The sequence below is a fragment of the Diaphorina citri genome, unplaced genomic scaffold, assembly GCF_000475195.1.
Source record: "Diaphorina citri unplaced genomic scaffold, Diaci psyllid genome assembly version 1.1 scaffold954, whole genome shotgun sequence".
In the NCBI taxonomy this organism is placed as follows: Eukaryota; Metazoa; Arthropoda; class Insecta; order Hemiptera; family Psyllidae; genus Diaphorina; species Diaphorina citri.
Window position 1 is genome coordinate 22,031 of NW_007378385.1, and position 25,855 is coordinate 47,885.

Here is a 25,855-nt window from a genome sequence, read left to right on the forward strand (position 1 = left end):
GATCCTGGCCATAAAGAATTAAAATCTCAAATCCTGCTGAAATTAATAATTTTTATAATTTAAAAAGGCAAATTTAACAAAACTCAAATTTTGTAATGTAAAATTTTAAAAATAAGTTCCTTATTTTAAGAACAATTTGCACGCGTTGTCCAGTCATTCTATCTAATGTCTATCTCATAAAATGCATCTAGTAGTTATGGAAGGTCGAACCTACGACTTTCAAATAAGTATTAGAAAGTTTTGTCTTCAAAACACAACATAAATAAATAGAGCATTAATTCTATATCTTCATTGGAAGAATTAACAAAGGAGCATGATTGATACCAAAGGTAACTTCTACCTTTACACTCCTATTATAATCAAGTCCGGGGTACACTTTGAGATTACAGTCAATTCATCTGGATTAAGAAATCTAATTGGTTTAATATAGACTTCGGATTAAATTTAACCAGACGGCTTAATCCAATAACGTTAAAATATCAAAGTGTAACCCGAGGCATTGGTGGTCAAATATGGTGGTGGTTATACACAGGACTAGGCTAGGCTGGGCTAAAAATAAATATAAAATGAACAAAAAATATTCGAAAATGCAAAAAAGAGAGTTTTTTTCGAAAATCGATTTTTTTTTTTTTTTTTACTTTTACTTTCCTAATTTTATAGGAAGGAAAATAATGTAACCAAGTAATTTTTACTTTTACTTTCCTAATCCTATAGGTAGGAAAGTAATGTAACCAAGCTCTGTGTATAACCAGATAACCACCTCTGATGATAAAAATACTTGCCCGTTGGGGATCGAACCAAGGGCTGTGTCATCTATCCTTTGGCTTCAACTTTCTTCTTCTTTTTCTCGCGATTTCTCAACTGGAACAGGCCCGTGCCCTGTCGACATTCCTGACCTAGCATGACGCGTGCTGACGGGGCCCTCAGACTATCTTCCCGGCCCTGCATACTGGCCTGGCGTATCTTTTCCAGGGGCATTTCGAACGTCATCTTCTGAATGAATGAAGGATTGAGACGAATCCCATTCCGGTTCATCGCTACGTAGGTACCTGTAGAGACAGGGAGAGAATGGAAAACATGTGTTAGTGAAGGAAATCCTTATGGCCGGGTTCACAAAGTGAGTTTAAACTCGATTTAAGTTTAAATCTCGGATTAAGCAATCTGATTGGGCGAAAATTTTGAAACCAACCAATCAGATCCGAGAGTTAAACTTGTACTGGAAAACAGCCGTAAAGGATGGGTTGAGCTTCTACGAATAATTCATGTGTTTGCTGAGCTTCATTACAAATAATTCATGATTTTGAGATTTAGCCAGATGGATTTAGAATTTAGATTCATAGATCATAGACAACTTACTATGCTGGAATACCTACCACTGTGAGTCATATAATCCGCCACCAGGGACAAATGTCGTGGATCCACCTCAATTCCATACACAGCAAACACATTCTTCACCTCTCGTATAATAACACGATTAGCTGCCTCTATGCCATACGTACTGGCCATGTAGTGGATGTCATTCACATAGAGCTTGTTCAGATCTAGCAGGTGACGATACTGACTGATGAAGTTCACATTGATGCCGTCCGTCTTGAGGAGGTGCTTGCCTGAAAACAAATGTACGTAAAATTTATGTTCTGGAGGAAAAAAAAATCCACCAAACCTGAGATTTCAAGGGGTCAATGGGTTGGGTTACAAGGGTTAAAGTCACTCTATAACTGTTTCCTAAGGTTTCTAGTGACGAGGGTTTTACTCATTCGGTGAAGAGCTACCCGCCTCCTTACATGAATTTCACCTAGCCTGAGTGGAGCCGAGAAGAGCCAGCGGCATGCTATTCTCCAGACGGTGACCATTCCGGATACCAACCACGCGCAATGTTACTTAATTACTTTCTTTTTCTTCAAAGAGGTTTGATGGAAGGAACAGTAACTGCAAAGGTGTGTTGGGCATATTTAAATGCTTGTCACAAATATCGTTCCCCGATTATTACACCTAGATAAATTTTATGACTTGACTTGGACTCGAACCACCAACGGAGGTCTTATCGTCCCGGAATCGACAGGAGAAGGATAACAGGATAGGAGAAAGCCACCCGTTTCCGAGAACAAACCATATCTGTTTAGGATCAGCCCGCCGCGGGCGGGAATCGGACCCCCAACCTAGCGTTTACAAGGGAGACGCTACCCTCCAACACTCCAACCTAACTAAACTGACACTAAAAAATTAAATTAAAATTGCTGAAAGTTAAACTCGTAGAAGCGTAGTCCAACCTTTAGGACTGTTTGCCCCTACACCTAAGCCTCGGAGTGGACTTTTTGTGTATGGAATGTTAAATTTAGTCACGAATCTATTACCTTGCACCACATGTGATTTTTCTTGTCATAGGAATACTTGTGCACGATATTGTGCTGATTGACCACATCCTTCACGAAGACGTTAGTACTGTCGCGAAACTCAATTTTAAAACGCTAGACGTCGAAAAATAGTCAACCTAACATTGTGTAAGGAACAGATTAACTTTCTAGTAAGGCCGATTTCAACAGTTTAGATTGAAGGATAATGCATTGGATTTTTACACGATTTTTTTTTTTTTTTTTTTTTAATACACATAAGCACAAGGCGAGGTCAATTCCGGAGCCTGACCCTTAGGGCTCCATTGTATGGTCAAATTCTCAAATAAATGAGGGTAAAAATAAAACACCACGCCTCGCTGAGACACCCACGCCTATCCTAAAACCGAAAAGTTTGGTTTGAAAATTTCCGCCCTGACCAGGATTCAAACCCAGCAGCATCTTTGGTTTGAGAGGCAGTGCTCTAGATCACTTGGCCACAGAGGTAGACGAATTATAATTATTAGGTTTTTATGTTTAGGAATATTCCTACCAAATTTCATCTTTCTACTTTCTAGGTGTTGGGGTTCTGGAGAGAGATCGATCAATATGTAAAAAATGTAATGTAAATGTAAATGCAGTTTCTTTGTGTTATTATGTCACAACTTTGGTGCTCACTGCAGCATTGTAGGATTTTCCCAATATCTAATAATCCTAAAATCACATGTTTACCTACCATGCTGGCACCGGTCGCTATGCGCATTTATTTCTATGTCATAGCTACTCATTTTCCTCACGAGGCTGAGTACCTACCATTCTGGCCACCGGGTACTTGCGCATGTATATGTCATAGCTACTCATTTTCCTCACGAGGCTGAGTGGGCCCCGCAACAGCCAGTCACGGAATCAATCATTTGGATTATACAAATTTCTTGACCCCGCCGGGAATCGAACCCGGGTCCGCTGAGTGGGCCCCACAACAGCCAGTCACGGGATCAATCATTTGCATGATACAAATTTCTTGACCCCGCCGGGAATCGAACCCGGGTCTCCCGCGCGTGCAACGCGAGCACAGGTGACCCCTAACCAGGGAGCTGACCCATCGTCATAATCTGCAGAAGACTACTTAAGCTGGCATTGCTGCAAATGCCTTGATATCCTCTATTGGATCGATCAATATGTGAATTAACCAGCAAGGATAGCAAGTTAAATGCAATGCCCAAGTGATAACTGAAGTCAATGTGTTATCAAGATTGTTTACCTCTCCAATATTACTCGTATTGTCATCCTCTTCTCTTTCACTCATCCGTTCTTCATCCTCAGGCTCTTCAAAGTCATTGTCCTCCTCCTGGTTAACTTTCTTGTGAGATTGGACAGCGTCCTCTTCATCCCTCTCTTCATCAGAGCTAACATCGACCCTGCCCAGCGCTGCCCCAGCCCCTTCTGCACCTTCCCCTGAAATTAAGCGTAAGTTTTTTTTACATTCTTTTTCTTCAAAGAGGTTTGATGAAAGGAACAGTAACTGCAAAGGTGTGTTAGGCATATTTAAATGCTTGTCACAAATATCGTTCCCCGATTATTACACCTAGATAAATTTTATGACTTGACTTGGACTCGAACCACCAATACTTCAAAACTTCGATTCTTCCAAGAATCGAACCCGGGACCTCCGGATTGCAAGCCTACTAGGTCACGAATGTTGATAAACTTTATAGCAAGGCTTGACACGGCCCTGATTTTTTCATCAGTAAAATTAAGCGGGGAGAAAATGGTCAAGATAGGTACATGAAGCTATGTACCATTGTACCTATGTACATGCAGGCCCGTCCAAATTTTTGCAGTCTAGCCTGTGGTAAAGGAGAAAAATGGAACTTGAGGGGTGCGTTCTGCACCACCGAGGTTGGTAAAGGCGAAGAAAAAGTACTTAATTCCTTACCCTCATCATCTTCTACATCATCCTCCATCTGGTCTCTACTTTGCTCGATGTTCATGTTTTTCAAGCCCTGTGCAGCTCGCTTGGCAATGGCCACCTCTAATTCCTTGAGGAATTTCCTCTCGAAGTGATCAATAATCTTGCTGGGTTTCACACTTGTCTTGTCTCTGTTGACAATAATAAAAAGATGTTTCAGTAAAAGATAAATAAATAGTTAGTATTAGTACTAGTACCTAGTAACAGAACTGGTCTCATGAAGTGAGGTAAAGTTGTGCAGTTCCTGTGGCATTAAATTCATAATTCAAAACTTAAGTAACTTCCGTGGCCACAGTGGGCTTGCATACCGGAGGTTCCGGGTTCGAAGTTTTTCCGGCTCTTTGTTCGGTTTGTACTCATCCCCATGAGGACAATTAAGCAGCTACTTTAATCGAATAGCGACATGTGGCAACACCAGTGTAGAATGATGATACGAGTAGATCAGAATTAATAGTAAAGGATGCCTTTAGTTATGCTGTGATTCCCCCAAAAAAAAGTTTTGAAGAAGCTCTCTGTTTAACCACAAAGAATAATTTATGATTTGATTTGATAATTCACAACTCGGGACTGCAGTTCTAATCCTATAAAGAATAATATTATTGTGCTTTAGAGATATACTAGTCCATTTAGTATAGCCAATATTTACCTATACATATGTGCCGGTATAAAGCAGAACTTCATCTGGTAGTTCATATGTGGTTCGGGGGATATTTCCAGCCACTCCTTGATCTTCACCTTCTCCAGCACATCAGCCATGGTGATTCTCGTCATGGATTTGGCCAACCGGTTCGCCTTCTTCTCCAACTTGGGCATATCCGGAAGGAAGGGGATCTCCATGGAGGGGGTCTTGATGGCTTTGGTGGCCATCATGAGGATCTCCCGAAGCCGAGGTATCCCCAGGGTGACGTTCATGTCACCACGACCGGCGAAGTGGAACGTGTTCAACGTCATCTGAGTGGAGGGTTCGCCTATACTTTGTGCTGCGAGGACTCCTACGTTCTCTCCTGAAAGAGGGGTTTACATCGATAAGGAATTTTAATTGATGTGATTTCTCAATATTTAGCCTTAAGATAACATGATTTCTCAATATTTAGCCTTAAGATAACATGATTTCTCAATATTTAGCCTTAAGATAACATGTATCTTAAGGCTAAATATTGAGAAATCACATTGATTGATCTCAGGTACCATAGGCTTTGTACAAAACAATACAGAATTTTAATTATGTGGAGCATGAATGAAAAATAAAACATCTGTAAAATAAATAACTATAAATTTGTATTTAAAAAGCATGAATACACACGTCACAAAATGTCTTTAAACAATTAACTTGACTTGGACTCGAACCACCAACCCAAGATCCAAACAAATACCTGTTTTTATTATCCAACTATTCATTTCTATTAGGTGTTTTACAAATAAAAAGAGGAGAGAAAGATCACTCACCAGGATTGGCCAGAGACAACAGATTCTTGTAGCAAATCATATCATAGAACTTGTTCACATGACTAGCGTCTGTTCTATCTTTGGTATACTTGACCACCGAGTCAGCTAGGATCTTCGATATCAAACTATTCATTTATATTAGGAATCTTACAAAGAGAAGGAGAGAAAGATCACTCACCAGGATTGGCCAATTGGCCAGGGACAGCAGATTCTTGTAGAAAATCATATCATAGAATTTGTCCACATGACTAGCGTCTGTTCTATCTTTGGTATACTTGACTACCGAGTCGGCTAGGTTCTCAGTTATCAAACTATTCATTTATATTAGGTTTCTTACAAAGAGAAGAAGGAGAGAAAGATCACTCACCAGGATTGGCCAGGGACAGCAGATTCTTGTAGAAAATCATATCATAGAATTTGTCAACATGACTAGCGTCTGTTCGACCTTTGGTATACTTGACCACCGAGTCGGCTAGGTTCTCTGATATGGAACCAAAGTGTGCATCAGGCTGGAATGTGCTGATTAAAGGCTGAGGGCAGGCCTTGAATTTCTTGCGGTACTTCTTGCGAGCCTTGTCATCCAGTTGGTACCATTGTTCGAGGAGATCCATGGTAAATTTGGTTCTGTGAGGAGAGAAAATGAAATTGGGTTTACCACTAGATTTAAACGTAAGAAGGAGGAGGAGGGCGAGGGAGAGAGGATGTTTTTTCAAGAGGTTTAAAATCACTTTGTAACTGCAAATCCACTTACAAAGTTGAAGAACGTACATATGTAAGTCTGTGGTGGAAGGACGTACATATTTAAGTCCATATATTACATACATTCTGAGGAGAGAGGCGAAATTTTTTTCAAAGGGGTTTAACTTCACTGCATAAGTTCTCAGGTTCTAAGGTATTTAGACTATTTAGTGAAGAGGGTTTTACACTCCATTCGTTGACAAACTACCCCACCTCCTCAAATTAACCTCACCCAGCCTGAGTAGAACCGGGAAAAGTCAGCAGCACACAATTGCCTAGAGGCCCAGATGGTCACCCATCCGGATACCAACCACAATCAACGTTAGTTAACTTCTTCGACTTACCTTCCAGTGGTAGACACCACCTTTTCTTCCGCACTGTACTCAGGCAGTGACTTCTTCATCTTATCACAGAATAGAGTGAACGGACTCTGTCTCCTATTGTCTTGGTCCCCATGTTTGAGTCGCCACTGGTCTAGTTCTTGTTTCCTCGCAGTCAGTGTCGCATACGAGGGGGACTGCTTCATGTCACGGATGTCTTTCTTGTCTACGATAGACTGGGGAGTAAATAGAAGGTGTATCGTATATTGTATTAGGTGTCGTAAGTAATGTAGATCAAGGTCGATTTCCAACGGGGAATGTAAACAGAGTATTTACCTGGGATTGGGAGAAAAAAAAAGTCTGTATACAAAATGATAAATAGCCAAAATTGGCATGCATATGAATGAATAGATAAGTAGACCAAAAAGGTACTGTTTCTAATATGGTCGGGACCACAATCTGAGCATAAAGTCGGTTAAAGGGTAACTCTCGAATTGAACAATCTCATTGGCCGAACATTCTTAACTTCTTCGACTTACCTTCCAGTGGTAGACACCACCTTTTCTTCCGCACTATACTCGGGCAGTGACTTCTTCATCTTATCACGGAATAGAGTGAACGGACTTTGTCTCCTATTGCCTTGCTCCCCATGTTCCAACCGGTTACTAACCACGCTCAACGTTGCTTAACTTCTTCTTATTCGACTTACCTTCCAGTGGTAGACACCACCTTTTCTTCCGCACTATACTCGGGCAGTGACTTCTTCATCTTATCACAGAATAGAGTGAACGGACTCTGTCTCCTATTGTCTTGGTCCCCATGTTTGAGTCGCCACTGGTCTAGTTCTTGTTTCCTCGCAGTCAGTGTCGCATACGAGGGGGACTGCTTCATGTCACGGATGTCTTTCTTGTCTACGATAGACTGGGGAGGAAATAGAAATATTGTATTTCTTGTCTACGATAGACTGGGGAGGAAATAGAAATATTGTATTTCTTGTCTACGATAGACTGAGGAGGAAATAGAAGGTGTATCGTATATTGTATTAGGTGTCGTAAGTAATGTAGATCAAGGTCGATTTCCAACGGGGAAAGTAAACCGAGTATTTACCTGGGATTGGGGGAAAAAAAAGTCTGTATAGAAAATGATAAATAGCCAAAATTGGCATGCATATGAATGAATAGATAAGTAGACCAAAAAGATGGTGTTTCTAATATGGTCGGGACCACAATCTGAGCATAAAGTCGGTTAAAGGGTAACTCTCGAATTGAACAATCTCATTGGCCGAACATTTTGAAATTAACCAATCAGATTGCTAAATCCGAGTTTAAAGACGTATTGTGTCCCTGGACATTAGTGTGTCCAACATACTGCTACATGCAAAGACTTACAAAAAGCTATAAGGCACAAGGCACAAAAATAGGACCGAGCATAACAACTAACGATAAAAGCCGACCCCGTTGGAACCCGAAAAAGTCAATGAAGAATATGATGAACAAGAAATAGATAGAACAAATATGAATCATGAGGCACAATATAGGGTACCAACCTTGATATTATCTTCAAGGAAAGAGAACTGTTTGTCAGTGAGATATTGTCGCTTGGTTACATCCAATCCATCTTCTCCATACAACACTTGTATTAAACTCAGATCACTATCCCTCACTGTCATATCATAATGAACAGTCAGACCTGAAAGTATAAGAATAACGAAGGTCAGTAACACTCAGCCTCGTGGGAACTACTGAGCAGTTAATTGAAGTTCCAGTAAAAAGACGGAGTAAAAGAGCCTGATATCGGGGAAAAGGAGGGTTACTGAGCTTCGTGAAGGATACTGAGCTGGTTGAAATCTCAGAAAGAAGACGAGACAATAACTCTGACGTAAAAAAAAAGAGGTTTTCTAAAGGGAACTGTGACAACAGAGGTCTTATCATCCCGAAATCGAAGAGAGGAAAGACAGGATAGGATAAAGCCAGCCATTCCGAGAACAAACTTTGTTCGGAATAAAGTTCGCCCCCGAACGGGAGTCGAACCCGCGACCTAGAGCTTTCAAGGCAGACGCTCTACCCTCCAAGCTAACTAGTCTGCATTTTCCTAACATTCCAAAAGTGCCATTCTTGTCTTACCTTCCAAATGTTTGACCAGACATCGCTGCAAGTACCCACTCCGACTAGTTTTGACAGCCGTATCAATCAGACCTTCCCGCCCCGCCATACAATGGAAGAAAAACTCCTGAGGCTGAATACCGGTCATGAAGCGCCCGTCTACAAATCCTCCCGCGCGTGGGGACACCTCATAGGGTAGGAAACTGGGCAGAGTACGGCCCGACACCATCATGGCAGGACGTTTACCCTCCAGCTCGATTTGGCCTAGGAGACAGGAGATCTGCATCGTGTTCACTGTGGAACCTGAGGGAAAAACAGAAGGGGAAGGTTTAATTTTGTATCTTTAACACATGGAAAAAATCCCTTTAAAAATATATAAAAACCAATATTTCTAACTTGATTCCCCCCCCCCCTCCCCCTTAAAAAAATAATATGTAAGATCATTCGAAGCAAAGAGAAAAATCCTAAAACAAAGAGTACAAATCCGACCAAGTTCTTTAATGGTAATACATACATATTTAATACCACTTCTAGCTTATATTTTACTGCAAGTAGTGAGCAGAGAGCAATAACCACAATGTAAAACTCAACTTTAAGAAACAGGCCTTTCCCACGTAAAGTTGAAAAATAAGTTATTTTTCGGCCTCAGACATTTTCCCCGTAAAATTGAAAAAGAAGACTATTTTTCGGCCTCCCAAAATGAGAACCATTATTTACCTTTAGCGCCGGATTCCACCATGAACTGCAAGTTGTTAGCGGGGAATGGCTCAATGAGGCCCTCAGGTAGACACACCTGGTTGATGTTATTCGTGACCTTATCCAGTAGACTCTTGTATTGCCGATCTATCTGTGCTCGGAACTGAGGGATAGAGGCATACGCTTCCTGAAGCTGAGAGCTGATAATCTCAGGATCTGTGTCCAAAGGGAGACCTAGTGCGTTGCAAGCTGCCTGGATATCATCGTGGAATAAAACAGAAACATTAAATACATATTAGGTACTGAAATAATTGACAGAAAATTGAGATTTGGACAGTTAGTTGAATAACTGACAGAAAAGTGTGAAATGTGGTTGGTATCTAGATTGGTGACGATCCGGGCAATTTCCTTGCCCCACTCAGCCTGGATGAGGTTACTGTGAGAAGGTTACCGTTAGCTTATCGACGAATGGAAGCTATTATATAAAATAAAACAAAAAAAAGATAAAGCCGCTACAACAACATTCATAAATCAATTTTGACCAAAATCATTAAAAACTTTAGCTGTTATACTGTGACGTCAAAACCACTCTTACCTCCGTGCCCAGTCGTCTCGCCTTATTGATGATCTTGGTTCGCTTTCTATCCCGTTCTTGCCTCACCAGAATATCCCGAACTCCCAGCGTGAAGCCTACGCGTTGTAAATACACCGTGAACAGTTTGGCCAGACAGGACAGGAGAGAAATAGCATGCTCAGCGCCATGGGTGTCCCAAACAGCATGAACCAAACCATACTGGGTGGATCCGAACTGTTTCTTATCCAAAATACCGCTGAGTAACTCGCCATGTCTTATGGTAACCTGCGATATAATGAGAGAAAATAAAATATAGCTAGTATGTAGACAGAAGAGAAATAACATGAGTGTCCCAAACAGCATGAACCAAACCATACTGTGTGGATCCGAACTGTTTCTTGTCCAGAATACCGCTCAGTAACTCGCCATGTCTTATGATAACCTGCGATATAATGAGAGAAAATAATCAAACGTAGGTAAATCCAATCAGTCTTGATTGGCCTCATTATGTGGGCCTGAAAAATTAAATAGTATCTAGTGACATCAGTACTTCCAACACACTGTACAACCTAAAACTTGGTTATATGTAAGTACTAATACAATAATATTTCATATAATCTTCTAGGTAAGTAGGTACTAACCTGAGCTACAAAGGCACTTCTCAATTCTTCTCCTCCCCGTAGGTAAACATTGGGTGCATGTATAAAATGAGATATTTGGAAAAGTCTTATGTGCTGCAGTGATCATCAAAAATTGTGACGTGTTAACATGTATTGCCATCAACTACCTATTTAGGCTATTTGAAGTTGTGACCCGAAACGGAAACGAAACCGATTCTCTTTTGGAAACTGAAATCTAAGATGACGCGCCATAGGAATCGGTTCTGTTTCCGAAAGGAACATGCTCGTACACCTTTCGTCAGATTCACTCCAGATGTTTCATTGTATAGATTGAGATGTACTCAAGTAGGTTAGAGGTTTAACATCTGGAAGAGATGAATTAAAAACTCACCATGAATTCGGACTCAGATTCACCCCAGATGTTTCATTGTTTAGATTGAGATGTACTCAAGTAGGTTAGAGGTTTAACATCTGGAAGAGATGAATTAAAAACTCACCATAAATTCGGACATTTCTTTCTGGTCCATATGAGCTGTAAGAGGTGATGCATTGTAGTTCCAAGCTTTGAGTGGTATCTTTGATGTGGAATTGAGAGTGATTGGAACTTTGTCTTTGGGCGTGAGGTTGATTATTACGGTGGAGAGAACCTGAGAAAAATTCGAGCGTTAGGTCAGCCACTCACTGTCAAGTACACCTGAACAGGTCCGGTGTACGTGATAGTGTGTGATCAGGTATATCAGGTAGAACTGACATGCGGACCTTTTCAGTCGTACCTGTCAGGTCCACCTGATAGTGAGTGGCTGGCCTTAGTCGGGATTTATAAAGTTCGACCGAGGATCTGGGATAAAACTAAATGATGAGAATATAATTCTGGGATAAAACGACCTTATTGGATTTCCAGTGGCGGGGTTCGCCTTTACTTAAACCAAGTACCTACAAACTGATATTCTACCTACAAACTATATTCGTGCATCAATTACCTGTTTTCCAGTCCACAGAGGCATCGGTTTCCAAATGGTGGGCGGGAGGGTTCGAATCTCGGTGTTGAGTATACACAGTGCCTGATACACGAGGTTCATATATTCGGCCCGTGTTAGAAATGTGTCTCGGAGCGAGAGTTTCGCTCCCGATATAACGTGGTCCTGTATTAGACCAGACAGTGGAGACCCATCCTTGGGAACTAGATATTGAGACGAGACGTTCATGAGGAAACTGGCCTCCGCTCTACCGATTTCATCCTAAGGAAGAAACGTTCCGGTTAGACCCCATTCCCGATATAGTACTTACAGTTAAAATACGCGAACTAGGCTAGCCTTAGGGTTTAATAACCAGCCTAGCTAGCAGGCAGTCCTTCAAAGGGTTCTCTCTGCTTTGAAAGACCAAGCACAAGTCCTCACGATGGTTGACTGCGGTTCAGGACGAGCCAATTAAACATGGCTAGAGACCATCACCCCGGTGTATAGCAGGTGAAAAAGATATCCTTTCTTTTTTCTGCCATCAATATTGGGCTATAACTGAAGCTGCAACCACTTTTGTTACTTATTTATCACATTAAAATATACTCCCAGTGGCTTTTAGTCAAATTCAAATGATGAAAAGAAAATTATTGGAAAATGGAAAACAGAACAGATTTGACAGAGGGAACTGTAACTGCTATGGTCTTATCGTCCCGAAATCGAAGAGAGAAGGAAGACAGGATAGGAAAAAGCCAGCCGTTCCGAGAACGAACATTATCCCATCAGGATAAAATCCGCCCCGGGCGGAATTTTTTGAAATCAACCCCAATCAGATTGCTTGATCCGAAGTTAATCCAAATACGCTCACTTGTGGCCTCGGCCATCAATGATCTACTAGTGTGGTTGCTTGTCCAAAGATAGTCTATTCAAATGGAAAAAAAGGCACATGGACAGGTATTTTAAAAACGAGTAGATTAGATTTTAAAATTTCCCGCAATATTTCCAGGAGGTAAAGGGCTGTAGACAACGCACTTCAAAAAGTGCGACGCATTTTGCGTCCATCCGTCCATTTTTGTTTTATTTTTCAAAAACAAGAAGTGGTAGTGCCGTAGTGGTTGATTGTTGAAGTTGAAGTGGTTATGTAACGAAAAAAAAGTAAAAAGAAATGAATTTTTTATGAGGTTGAGGTATGAGGTCCTCAGAAATTTAAATATTGTGAACATCTAATTAATTTATTCATTGGTTGTGAAACAAATACTCCAAGGCAAAATTTTAGAACTTGAAGGAGACAAGATCGAAATCGAAGGGATTTTTGATAGACTGGATGAAAATAGAAGTGTTATCAAGAGGTAAGAGTACTTTCACACCTTGTTATCAGTAATTGATAGCACTTAAGAATCAATTTTAATCATGGTAAGGCAGCTTGACATGTGGCTATTCATTTGTGCTGTGTATGCTTCTTAAATCTCCTAGCCTACCTACTTAATACTGTGCTAATCAGTTTTATCACGGTAAAAATAACCTTTAATAATTTATCAAGCATAGCAACACCCAGACTACATTTTATACTGTGCTAATCAGTTTTATCACGGTAAAAATAACCTTTAATAATTTATCAAGCATAGCAACACCCAGACTACATTTTCTTAATACTGTGCTAACCAGTTTTGTCACTGTAAAAATAACCTTTAATAATTTATCAAGCATAGCAACACCCAGACTACATTTTACTTGAGTTCAACATCATCTTGGATTGATAAATTTTGCAAGATAGTGCTGAACCCTCTATGGGTTGGGTTGTAGGTTTGGCTTGGAAGAAAAATGAAAAGGAAATTAAAAAAAAGGAGGGTTATGGATTAAAAAAAATCTTTTTGAACCATCTTAATTTTTAGAATTGGTCACAACTAGATTTGAACTAACTACTTCCCCTCAATCTCCATATTCCAGTTGACCTGAAGAACTGGAACCTCCCTGCTGCTGAAGTCCCTGTAGATGCTGGAGTGGGTGGATTTCTACCATTCGTCCAGTACATATTGATCCCCCCAAAAAATACCACTTCGTGGCATAAAAAAGACCCCGCCAAGTCGTTCCTCCCAAAATCAATCAAGTGCCCCCACAAAAAAAACAAAACTCCATCCCACCCCAAAAAAGATTAGAAATTCAATTTTGTACCCCGCCTTTTATTCACGTCTCATAGTACCTACCTTTCTTTCCCCTCATTGCACTCCTCTTTCCTCTAATATTACTTCTGCTTCACTGCATTGGCGGTAGAAAAAAAAGGTTTAAAACAGTTTAATCCCACAGAAAATATTGTGCAAGCCAGCCTGGTTAGCTTAGTGCACATGAGCAGAAACGAGTTTTTGTCAAATAACGGTAAAGAGTTCAGTTAACGAGGCGCTCAGGTAGACCTGACATGCGGACCTTTTCAGTCGTACCTGTCAGATCCACCTGATAGTGAGTGGCTGGCCTTGGTCGGGATTTATAAAGTTCAACCGAGGATCTGGGATAAAACTTAATGATGAGAATATAATTCTGGGATAAAACGACCTTACTGGATTTCCAGTGGCGGGGTTCGCCTTTACTTAAACCAAGTACCTACAAACTGATATTCTACCTACAAACTATATTCGTGCATCAATTTCAGATAAATAAACAAACTAAATGTAAAGTCGAATTAGAAATTCACACTTCGATGGAATTAGACTGATCTTTTTCATAACTTTTGGGGATATCACAGCATTACTAAGTGCTTCCTTTGCAATCAGTTTCCATAGGTATTTCAATTCTAATCTTTTTCCACTGGTAATGCCGCCTTTTGTCGCTACTCGATTAAAGGAGCCACTCGATTGTCCTCACGAGGCTGAGTGCACTCCGAACTCCCAACACAGATCCGAAAAAACTCCGGAATCGAACCCGAGACCTCCGATGTCCAAGCCTAGCGTGATACCCACTCAGCCACAGAGGTTGCTTGAATTACTAATTTTATTCTTTTACTTTCAGGTCTGACTGTTCATTATGATATGACAGTGAGGGATAGTGATCTGAGTTTAATACAAGTGTTGTATGGAGAAGATGGATTTTGTATCGTTTTCAGAAAAGCACGGCGGCAGATTTGGATGCCAGTGATAACGAAGCTGATGCTGATAAGAATGATAACGAGACTTCAGATACTGATGGCGAGCTGGATGAGAGAGCCCAGGATGTGGTCAATCAGCACAATATCGTGCACAAGTATTCCTATGACAAGAAAAATCACATGTGGTGCAAGGTAATAGATTCGTGACTGAATTTAACATTCCATACACAAAAAGCTCACTCCGAGGCTTAGGGGCAAACACTGCAAACAGTCCTAAAGGTTGGACTACGCTTCTCCGAGTTTAACATTCAGCAATTTTAATTTAATTTTTTAGTGTCAGTTTAGTTAGGTTGGAGTGTTGGAGGTAGGGTTTCCAGACGTCCGGGTTTTCCCGGACATGTCCGGGTTTTTACATGTTTGGCACGAGCTCCAGTATAATGTAGATTTATTGATGGATGCCAAATTGAACATAAACAAAACGACTGGTGCTCATCAAATAGACGGACTGAAGCAGATGCTGGATGGAAAGACAGGGATGATTCGACAGAATATGATGGGCAAGCGAGTCAACTTTGCTGGAAGGTTAGTGGTTTGGCTATATGGAGATCTTAGGGTCAGTCCTGTGGTAGCATCTACTAGCAGTTGATGAGATCTTCTGCTTTAACCATGATTATTTATAGTTAGGCAGTACTTACATGGCAGGGTTGGATTGCAGATATTGTCTTTGGCCATAACCCCTTCATTGATTGAAGATCCTGGTCATTAGCGTTTAATTTACCCCACCTCATTCCTTGGTACTTACTTAATTTCCGTATCTGTGAGATAGGCATTCGACCCCAGCTGCAGCATGGGATTTTATCCTCTCTTATTTGAGAAATTGACCACATGTATAATATTGGAGTTCTAAGAGTTAGGTGGTAGAGAACGGTATCGGCGTTATGCGTTATCCTCTACTAGTCGTTCATTATTTATTTTATTTTATTTTATAAGTTTCCATTTATTGTTTTTTCAGAACAAATCTCTCATCAAAATAAATTGTTAACAAATGGTATACCCATCCGTAAATTTTAATCATGCTCATGTTTTCCCTCACAGGTCGGTCATTACACCCGACCCCTATCTGAACATCGACAGCATCGGAGTGCCTCTGGAATTCGACGAGGCGCTAATTTTGGTTGCAAAACTCGCTAATAGTTACCTTCAGGCGTTATCAATCGTTTGGCCAAACTCTCCCGCTGAACGGCCTGGGACGACGATATTCTCACCACAGAGCCGTCCTCATTCTGAATCATATTGGCCCCCGGATATACATTGGGGCCGTTAATAACCATCTTCCTCAGTAGGGTCACATTCCATGGGGTCACCGGAACGGGGTAGGTCAGGGTTTTGGCGAATTCCAGAGGCACTCCGATGCTGTCGATGTTCAGATAGGGGTCGGGTGTAATGACCGACCTGTGAGGGAAAACATGAGCATGATTTAAATTTAATAATGGACTTTCGAGTGGAAGTGAACGACTAGTAGAGGATAACGCATAACGCCGATAGCGTTCTCTACAACCTAACTCTTAGAACTCCAATATTATGTGGTCAATTTCTCAAATAAGAGAGGATAAAATCCCAATGCCTATCTCACAGATACGGAAACTAAGTAAGTACCAAGGAATGAGGTGGGGTAAATTGAACGCTAATGACCAGGGTCTTCAATCAATGAAGGGGTTATGGCCAAAGACAATATCTGCAATCCAACCCTGCCATGTAGGTACTATCTAACTCTAAATATTCATGGTTAAAGCAGAAGATCTTATCAACTGCTAGTAGATGCTACCACAGGACTGACCCTAAGATCTCCATATAGCCAAACCACTAACCTTCCAGCAAAGTTGACTCGCTTGCCCATCATATTCTGTCGAATCATCCCTGTCTTTCCATCCAGCATCTGCTTCAGTCCGTCTATTTGATGAGCACCAGTCGTTTTGTTTATGTTCAATTTGGCATCCATCAATAAATCTACATTATACTGGAGCTCGTGCCACGAGTTCTGAAGCTTGTTGTTTAATGTATCACCTAGGAATAGGAAAAATAAGAGAACCTTTTATTTTTTATTGGTACTCTAACCTTTCTTTAGCTCTCAGCTTGAGCACTATTACAGTGCACCCAGTGTCTTTGTCCAAAGACAATGTTGAATTATTTTGACAATATTTTTCAATGAAATGTACCTAATAGGTAAAACAAATTAATCAAATCATTTTTCTTCTATCCCTTTTAAAATAGGTACAGATAAAGAAGAGAAATAATAATACGAAAATGATGTGAATGAGTTTTACCTCTGATTCCTTTGAGTGCCTCGGAGAGCAGATCACTTTGCTCTTTATTTTTCATAGCCATAATCACACTTTTCAATGAGCCACAAGAATAGAGTATGCTCTGATACAATTTATTCCTAGAATGTTCAACGGGAGGCATTTGTTCCATACTTAGAGGTCGAAGATTATTCGGTGGAACTACAAGACTTCGAATGAACATAATGTCAGTAGCTATCAGTTCTTTTGTTGTGTCTAAAACTGGAATAAGACATTTTAGGAAAAGATGCTCATTGGTCCAAAGTTTTTTGAAATCGGCTTCCACTTCAGATGCCATGACATAGCCTTGTTCTCGTTTTCTTATGATTTGATTAGAACTTTTGTTCAGGCTTTTGTCAAGGGATTGATCTAGATTGTCTTTGTCTATTTTGAAGGACTTGATTATTTTCCTTTGTTGATAGCTGATTGCATTGATGGGGGTGGCACAAAATATACACTTCCTTTTAACATGCCTGGACAACACCTGAAAAATATGCAGAAAAGATGAAAGTTAGTTTTTTTTCCAATCAGTCTTGATTGGCCTCATTATGTGGGCCTGAAAAATTAAATAGTATCTAGTGACATCAGTACTTCCAACACACTGTACAACCTAAAACTTGGTTATATGTAAGTACTAATACAATAATATTTCATATAATCTTCTAGGTAAGTAGGTACTAACCTGAGCTACAAAGGCACTTCTCAATTCTTCTCCTCCCTTATAATCATTAATATCACAAATCTTGGTTCCATGTGCCAGAATACTCTGCACATGACTGTCTACCAGCTGAACCAACTGTGCTGGATGTAATCTCAAGTTCTCTTCATTGAATAAAGTCTCCTCCAAGTCCTTAGCTTGTGTTACATAGCCTGCATCAAGCAGCTTGATTTGATTGATGAACAAAAGTTGAGAGGTTGCTGGGATGTTTATTTTGTGACAGAGAAAACAGGACAGCTTGAGTAATAGTTGGACATCTCGGAAAAATAGTGTGTTAATAACAGGTACAGGTAACTCAATGTGACCTATGTGTCCTTTACATTTGGTGTAATTGTTTCCACAAGTTGTACAAGGGTCTCCTGTAATACAGAAAAAAAAAATCAAATGACACCTACTTTTCCATCTATAGACAGAATAAAATATCAATTTTAACATTTAATTACTTAAATACACTTAGAACAGACTGTTGAGTATAGTTAGTATCTATATCTAGATAGGAGGCCAATTAAACAACCAAATTTTAGAAGTGCAGTCAGATTTTCAAGGAAAATCACAACAACAAAAAAATATCTGTGGTATCTAGATAGGAGGCCAATTAAACAACCAAATTTTAGAAGTGCAGTCAGATTTTCAAGGAAAATCACAACAACAAAAAAATATCTGTGGTCTGAATCTGAGCACACAGCAGTGCACCAGGTCAAGTTCCTAAAGGAATTCAAATAATTCACTGATCCAAATAGATCTCTTGATGATAATCCAGAATATTCTTATTCTTCATTACTTAATACAGTTTGACATTACCTCTTTCACTGATGGGTCCCATGGCCAAGTCATATAGACCTCCCGGAATTGTGTGGCCTAAGGAATTGAATGTGATGGGCGAGAATACTTTAACAACACTCAACTGTTTCACCTCTTGATCTGTGTAATACTTGAGCTTGAGGATCTCAGGCACAACTTCTTGCCTAGTTATAATTTTCTCCTTCATGATGGCTCTGTGTTGCTGGTCTGAAACACATCATTCATTTGTAAGTTATGCTGGGTTGTACACAATTCTGTTGTAGTCAAGTAGGTAGTCTTTTTTATGTGACAGAGAGGAAAATGTAAGAGCTAAGGCCTCATCATCCCAAAAATGAAGAGAAAAGAGACAGGATAGGAGAAAGTCAGCCATTTCAAGAATGAACCCCTTCCATTTAGGATGAAAAGTGGCAATTGTCCAAAGCTAAACTAAGGCTCCGAGCTAAGGCTGGCAAGCAGTCCTTTATTGTAGTAAAACTCCTCATTATCAATAATAATCAACTTTGACACTTACCAGAGCAATAGGTAGTTGAGAGAATCCCAAAAGCAAAGGGTAGTTTGATAGCCCTCAAATCATATGTAAATTTCTAAAGAAAAAGTTATCCAATCCTCCAGATACACTTTCATAGGTAGGTAAGTACTTGTTACTTATTTATCACATTAAAATATACTCCCAGTCAGTGGCTTTTAGCCTTTTAGTCAAATGATGAAAAGAAAATTATTGGAAAAATGGAAAATGGAAAAAATGTCACATGGACAGGTATTTTAAAAACGAGTAGATTTTAAAATTTCCCGCAATATTTCCAGGAGGTAGTGGGCTATAGACAACGCACTTCAAAAAGTGCGACGCATTTTGCGTCCATCCCATCCGTCCATCGTCCATTTTTGTTTTATTTTTCAAAAACAAGTGGTTGATTGTTGAAGTGGTTATGTAACGAAAAAAAAAAAGTAAAAAGAAATGAATTTTTTATGAGGTTGAGGTATGAGGTCCTCAGAAATTTGAATATTGTAAACATCTAATTAATTTATTCATTGGTTGTGAAACAAATACTCCAAGGCAAAATTTTAGAACTTGAAGGAGACAAGATCGAAATCGAAGGGATTTTTGATAGACTGGATGAAAATAGAAGTGTTATCAAGAGGTAAGAGTACTTTCACACCTTGTTATCAGTAATTGATAGCACTTAAGAATCAATTTTAATCATGGTAAGGCAGCTTGACATGTGGCTATTCATTTGTGCTGTGTATGCTTCTTAAATCTCCTAGCCTACTTAATACTGTGCTAATCAGTTTTATCACGGTAAAAATAACCTTTAATAATTTATCAAGCATAGCAACACCCAGACTACATTTTACTTGAGTTCAACATCATCTTGGATTGATAAATTGTGAACCCATAAGTACCTATTACATTCCAGTACATATTGATCCCCCCAAAAAATACCACTTCGTGGCATAAAAAAGACCCCGCCAAGTCGTTCCTCCCAAAATCAATCAAGTGCCCACAAAAAATAAACAAAAATCCATCCCACCCCAAAAAAGATTAGAAATCAATTTTGTACCCCGCCTTTTATTCACTTCATAGTACCTACCTTTCTTTCCCCTCATTGCACTCCTCTTTCCTCTAATATTACTTCTGCTTCACTGCATTGGCGGCGTGCCACCTACCTTTCTTTCCCCTCATTGCACTCCTCTTTCCTCTAATCTCACTTCTGCTTCACTGCATTGGCGGCGTGCCATCAATTTATTTTTAAAGCATTGCTGTAGAGCATAGGCTGTAGAGCGGTCAACGTCAAAGAAGAAGCGGCAGCAGCAGCAGCAGAAAATGATGAAAAATTTGACGTTTTTCAAAGTCAAATATCTCCGGCTAAACTTAACCGATTTTGAAGCAACAGCAGCAGCAGAAAATGATGAAAAATTTGACGTTTTTCAAAGTCAAATATCTCCGGCTAAACTTAACCGATTTTGATGACATTTTTTTTCAACTTGGTCTACTTTCATGCCCCAACACACACACGCAATCCGTTTTCTTCCATCATTTGTAGTTGTAGGTTTAAAACAGTTTAAATCCCACAGAAAATACTGTGCAAGCCAGCCTGGTTAGCTTAGTGCACATGAGCAGAAACGAGTTTTTGTCAAATAACGGTAAAGAGTTCAGTTAACGAGGCGCTAATTTTGGTTGCAAAACTCGCTAATAGTTACCTTCAGGCGTTATCAATCGTTTGGCCAAACTCTCCCGCTGAACGGCCTGGGACGACGATATTCTCACCACAGAGCCGTCCTCATTCTGAATCATATTGGCCCCCGGATATACATTGGGGCCGTTAATAACCATCTTCCTCAGTAGGGTCACATTCCATGGGGTCACCGGAACGGGGTAGGTCAGGGTTTTGGCGAATTCCAGAGGCACTCCGATGCTGTCGATGTTCAGATAGGGGTCGGGTGTAATGACCGACCTGTGAGGGAAAACATGAGCATGATTAAAATTTACGGATGGGTATACCATTTGTTAACAATTTATTTTGATGAGAGATTTGTTCTGAAAAAACAATAAATGGAAACTTATAAAATAAAATAAAATAAATAATGAACGACTAGTAGAGGATAACGCATAACGCCGATACCGTTCTCTACCACCTAACTCTTAGAACTCCAATATTATACATGTGGTCAATTTCTCAAATAAGAGAGGATAAAATCCCATGCTGCAGCTGGGGTCGAATGCCTATCTCACAGATACGGAAATTAAGTAAGTACCAAGGAATGAGGTGGGGTAAATTAAACGCTAATGACCAGGATCTTCAATCAATGAAGGGGTTATGGCCAAAGACAATATCTGCGGGGACGGAGAGAGAGGAGGGAGGAAGAGGAAGATTAGGAGAGAGAGTGTAAAGAGAGATGGAGATAGAAAGAAAAAAGGATAGGGAGAGAAAGAGAGGAAGATATAAAGAGAGGCAAGATAGAAATAAAAAAAAGGAGGGAGTGAAGAGTTGTGAAAGAAAGGGATAGAGAGAGTGAGGGATTAGATAAGAAGGAATGGGGATAAAGGGAGGGAGAGAGAAGGAGAGCGAAAGAGGGGTGGCAGTGAGGGTAAGATAGGAGAGTGAAAGAAAGGGAGAGACAAGAAAAGATCTAGAAAAGGCTAAGAGAAATATTCCTTTGCCTGCACCTCCATTTTCACTTTCGTCTCCACCTTAACTTTTGCCTTCACCTCCATCTCCACTTTTGCCTCCACCCCTACTTTTGCCTCAACCCCCATTTTCGCCTCCCCCTCCATTTTCACCTCCACCTCCATATTCGCCTCCACCTTTACTTTCACGTCCACCTCCAATTTGCCTCCACCTCTCTTTTCACCTCCACTTTCATCTCCACTTTCACCTCCACCTCCATTTTCGTCTCCACTTTCACTTCCACTTCCACTTTTGCCTTCACTTTTACCTCCATCTCCACTTTCACCTCCACCTCCATTTTCACCTCCACCTCCACTTACAATAGGTTAGAATTGGTTAATTCAGGTTAGGTTAAGTTAGGTTAGATTAGGTTGGGTTGGGTTGGCTTGGGTTGGGTTGGGTTAGGTTAGGTTGGGTTGGGTTAAGTTAGGTTGGGTTGGGTTAAGTTAGGTTGGTTTGGGTTAAGTTAGGTTGGGTTGGGTTAAGTTAGGTTCGGTTGGGTTAAGTTAGGTTGGGTTGGGTTAAGTTAGGTTGGGTTGGGTTAAGTTAGGTTGGGTTGGGTTAGGTTAGGTTACACCGCACAGATTTGCAAAGGAATGAACTCACTACCTGTTCATTTTCATTTATTCCCCCCCCCCTTTTTTTGCTATCAGGGAAATGAGTCTTATTGGTATCTAACGATGGGCATATTTATATTTTACCTTACTGTATACTTTACCCACTTGAGTTGGTAAAGCAGAGGTATTGTATCTTTTTGTAATTATTGTAGTATGTAGTGTAAGGAATAAATATTAAATAGCAGATATAAGATTTGGAATAGGAAGATGTATGTTTTATTGTAAGCAGAGAACTGAGAACAGACCAAAGAATGAAGGAATCGTACCGCACAGATTTGCAAAGGAATGAATTCACTACCTGTTCATTTTCATTTATTCCCCCCCCCTTTTTTTGCTATCAGGGGAAATGAGTCTTATTGGTATCTAACGATGGGCATATTTATATTTTACCTTACTGTATACTTTACCCACTTGAGTTGGTAAAGCAGAGGTATTGTATCTTTTTGTAATTATTGTAGTATGTAGTGTAAAGAATAAATAGCAGATATAAGATTTGGAATAGGAAGATGTATGTTTTATTGTAAGCAGAGAACTGAGAACAGACCAAAGAATGAAGGAATCGAACTGTGTAGTATTACTATTTTCCCAATTGTTGATCTGGTTGCTAAGAAACAGATTAGTTACTGGGTGGTCATACTTTCAATACTGTGTGTATAAAAAGACACCAAACAATTGAGTTGGTAAAGCAGAGGTATTGTATCTTTTTGTAATTATTGTAGTATGTAGTGTAAGGAATAAATAGCAGATATAAGATTTGGAATAGGAAGATGTATGTTTTATTGTAAGCAGAGAACTGAGAACAGACCAAAGAATGAAGGAATCGAACTGTGTAGTATTACTATTTTCCCAATTGTTGATCTGGTTGCTAAGAAACAGATTAGTTACTGGGTGGTCATACTTTCAATACTGTGTGTATAAAAAGACACCACAAGAGGTATCCTTTACAGCCTGTTCCCACTTATCGTTTGGGGAAAAAAATGTGTCGTGTGTAGTGGGAACACTTATTTAAATTACATTGCCTACAAAACATTCGGAAAAATCGGGTGAAACTCACGACAAGCGGAACCGCTCTAACATTTTATATCTTTCTGTTCTATTCCAGGACCCTGATACCCCTCTACCTCATGTGTTCGAAGCGTTTGGCTGGACTACGTTTTCCCAATTGTTGATCTGGTTGCTAAGAAACAGATTAGTTACTGAGTGGTCATACTTTCAATACTGTGTGTATAAAAAGACACCACAAGAGGTATCCTTTACAGCCCGTTCCCACTTATCGTTTGGGGAAAAAATGTGTCGTGTGTAGTGGGAACACTTATTTAAATGACATTGCCTACAAAACATTCGGAAAAAATCGGGTGAAACTCACGACAAGCGGGACCGCTCTAACATTTTATATCTTTCTGTTCTATTCCAGGACCCTGATACCCCTCTACCTCATGTGTTCGAAGCGTTTGGCTGGACTACCGCTCAGTACATTGTCAGTGTAGGGGCAACGTTCGGACTATTCGCTAGGTAAGTAGTTTATTTGAATCTTTGGACTTGGAATACGACCTCTCATCTGGAGGTTGGACAGGTTGGTGGTTCGAATCTATGTCAATACAATTTAGCGAAGTATGTATAAAAATCTGGTGTGAACATCACACGACTTTCTATTACATTTGAGTATCGAACCCGCAACTTCTCAACTCTAGGTCAGAGAGTGCTAAAAGTAGCACCATTCGATTCCGCGTGAAAAATCACATGAGATCAACTATTCACTTGCTTATTTGGTAACGGTTCACAAATAAAAGGGAAATATGTTGACACAGGGGAGTATCGAACCCGCAACTTCTCAACTGTAAGTCAGAGAGTGCTAAAAGTAGCACCATTCGATTCCGCGTGAAAAATTTGCCTCCTCCTACATTTTCAGGCCCTTTGGGGGCCTTGAAAATATGAAAAGGCACACCTACCACTCAAGAGAAAGAAAATGAGCCATCAACCATCAAAATCGGTCCAGTGGTTTAGGCTGTAGAGCGGTCAACGTCAAAGAAGAAGCGGAAGCAGTTGGACTATTCGCTAGGTAAGTAGTTTATTTGAATCTTTGGACTTGGAAAGGTAGACCTCTCATCTGGAGGTTGGACAGGTTGGTGGTTCGAATCTAAGTCAATACAATTTAGCGAAGTATGTATAAAAATACATACCTAATCGGGGAGCGATATTCGTGAAAAGCATTCGTGGTCAAACGGTCATTTATTAATTTTTACCTGACAGCGATCTGCAAAAACTGTCGAGTGCACAGGGGACCTGAGGACCCTGAGGTGGTAGTTATACACAGGGCTAGGCTTGAAAAAGAAATCGATTTCTTTTTTCGTGCTTTTAGGCCTAGTCTAACCTTATGTTCATCCACCACCTCAAGAGTCCAGCTTTCTAATTAACATTGGTGTGCAATAAATCCAAGTAATCTTGATCTTATTTCTCGTTTCAAAATTTAGCGAAGTATGTATAAAATCGGGGAGCGATATTCGTGAAAAGCATTCGTGGTCAAACAGTCATTTATTCATTTTTACCTGACAGCGATCTGCAAAAACTGTCGAGTGCACAGGTGACCTGAGGACCCTGAGGTGGTAGTTCTAGTTATACACAGGGCTAGGCTTGAAAAAGAAATCGATTTCTTTTTTCGTGCTTTTAAGCCTAGTCTAACCTTGTGTTCATCCACCACCTCAAGAGTCCAGCTTTCTAATTAACATTGGTGTGCAATAAATCCAAGTAATCTTGATCTTATTTCTCGTTTCAGTTTGATGGGGTGTATGTATCCCCTGACGAGAATCATCTATTCCATGGCTCATGATGGACTTATATTCAAAAGCCTAGGGGCTGTTCATCCCGTGTTGAAAACGCCATTCTATGGTACAATCATTTCGGGCATTTTGACAGGTGAGCTTTCCATCAGCATTGGTTTTTTTTTTTTTTTTTTTTTTTTTTTTTTTTTTTTAAGGTATAGAGACTATATAACTTCTACAGTTTACTGAAAGTTTTATAGGATTGTGAAAAGATATACATACCAGAAGTCTGGACGGGATATCATAGAATGACATGCTAGCATTGGGATTTTGTAGCAATATCCTCTGACGATTATATTCCATCACTTTGGCATAATGACTCCAATAGCAATCCATTGCATTAACTTGAGATTTTCAGTTTAAACAAGAGAGATGGTTGTACTTCACGAGAAATATCTGGAATATGGTTTATCCAAAAGTTATAAATGGTTATCAAAAAACTAATTGAAGGACAAAGGATTTAAAACACAAATTTATTTTTTAAAATCTCACTAATCCTGTTCCATGTGTTGTACTTCACGGGAAATCTCTGGAATATGGTTTATTTAAAGGTTATAAATGGTTATC

General features: G+C 39.9%; 2 protein-coding genes across 2 annotated transcripts in view; one reads left to right on the plus strand and one right to left on the minus strand.

Annotated features, from left to right (window-relative positions):
- Positions 1 to 72: 72 nt before the first annotated feature.
- Positions 73 to 19,411, minus strand: LOC103513318 (DNA-directed RNA polymerase I subunit RPA1). Its single transcript, XM_008478135.3, has 23 exons — positions 19,197 to 19,411; positions 18,686 to 18,892; positions 17,849 to 18,243; positions 17,152 to 17,650; positions 16,696 to 16,891; positions 16,026 to 16,279; positions 14,930 to 14,988; positions 11,776 to 12,033; positions 11,293 to 11,442; positions 10,197 to 10,460; positions 9,623 to 9,854; positions 8,927 to 9,208; positions 8,350 to 8,492; positions 7,513 to 7,724; positions 7,363 to 7,468; positions 6,828 to 7,039; positions 6,113 to 6,369; positions 4,946 to 5,303; positions 4,267 to 4,430; positions 3,592 to 3,785; positions 2,355 to 2,468; positions 1,374 to 1,602; positions 73 to 1,049 (listed from the first exon to the last, which is right to left on the minus strand). Exons 2-23 carry the CDS (start codon positions 18,870 to 18,872, stop codon positions 814 to 816), a joined length of 5,001 nt encoding a protein of 1,666 aa, XP_008476357.1. The 5' UTR covers positions 18,873 to 18,892; positions 19,197 to 19,411; the 3' UTR covers positions 73 to 813.
- Positions 19,412 to 23,869: 4,458 nt separating this feature from the next.
- Positions 23,870 to 25,855, plus strand: part of LOC113469102 — a 33,069-nt gene continuing 31,083 nt past the window's right edge. Inside the window, exons 1-2 of the mRNA XM_026826552.1 lie at positions 23,870 to 23,981; positions 25,243 to 25,382. Coding sequence (XP_026682353.1) covers positions 25,247 to 25,382 — 136 coding nt within the window. The 5' untranslated portion in view covers positions 23,870 to 23,981; positions 25,243 to 25,246. The remainder of the gene's footprint in view (positions 23,982 to 25,242; positions 25,383 to 25,855) is intronic.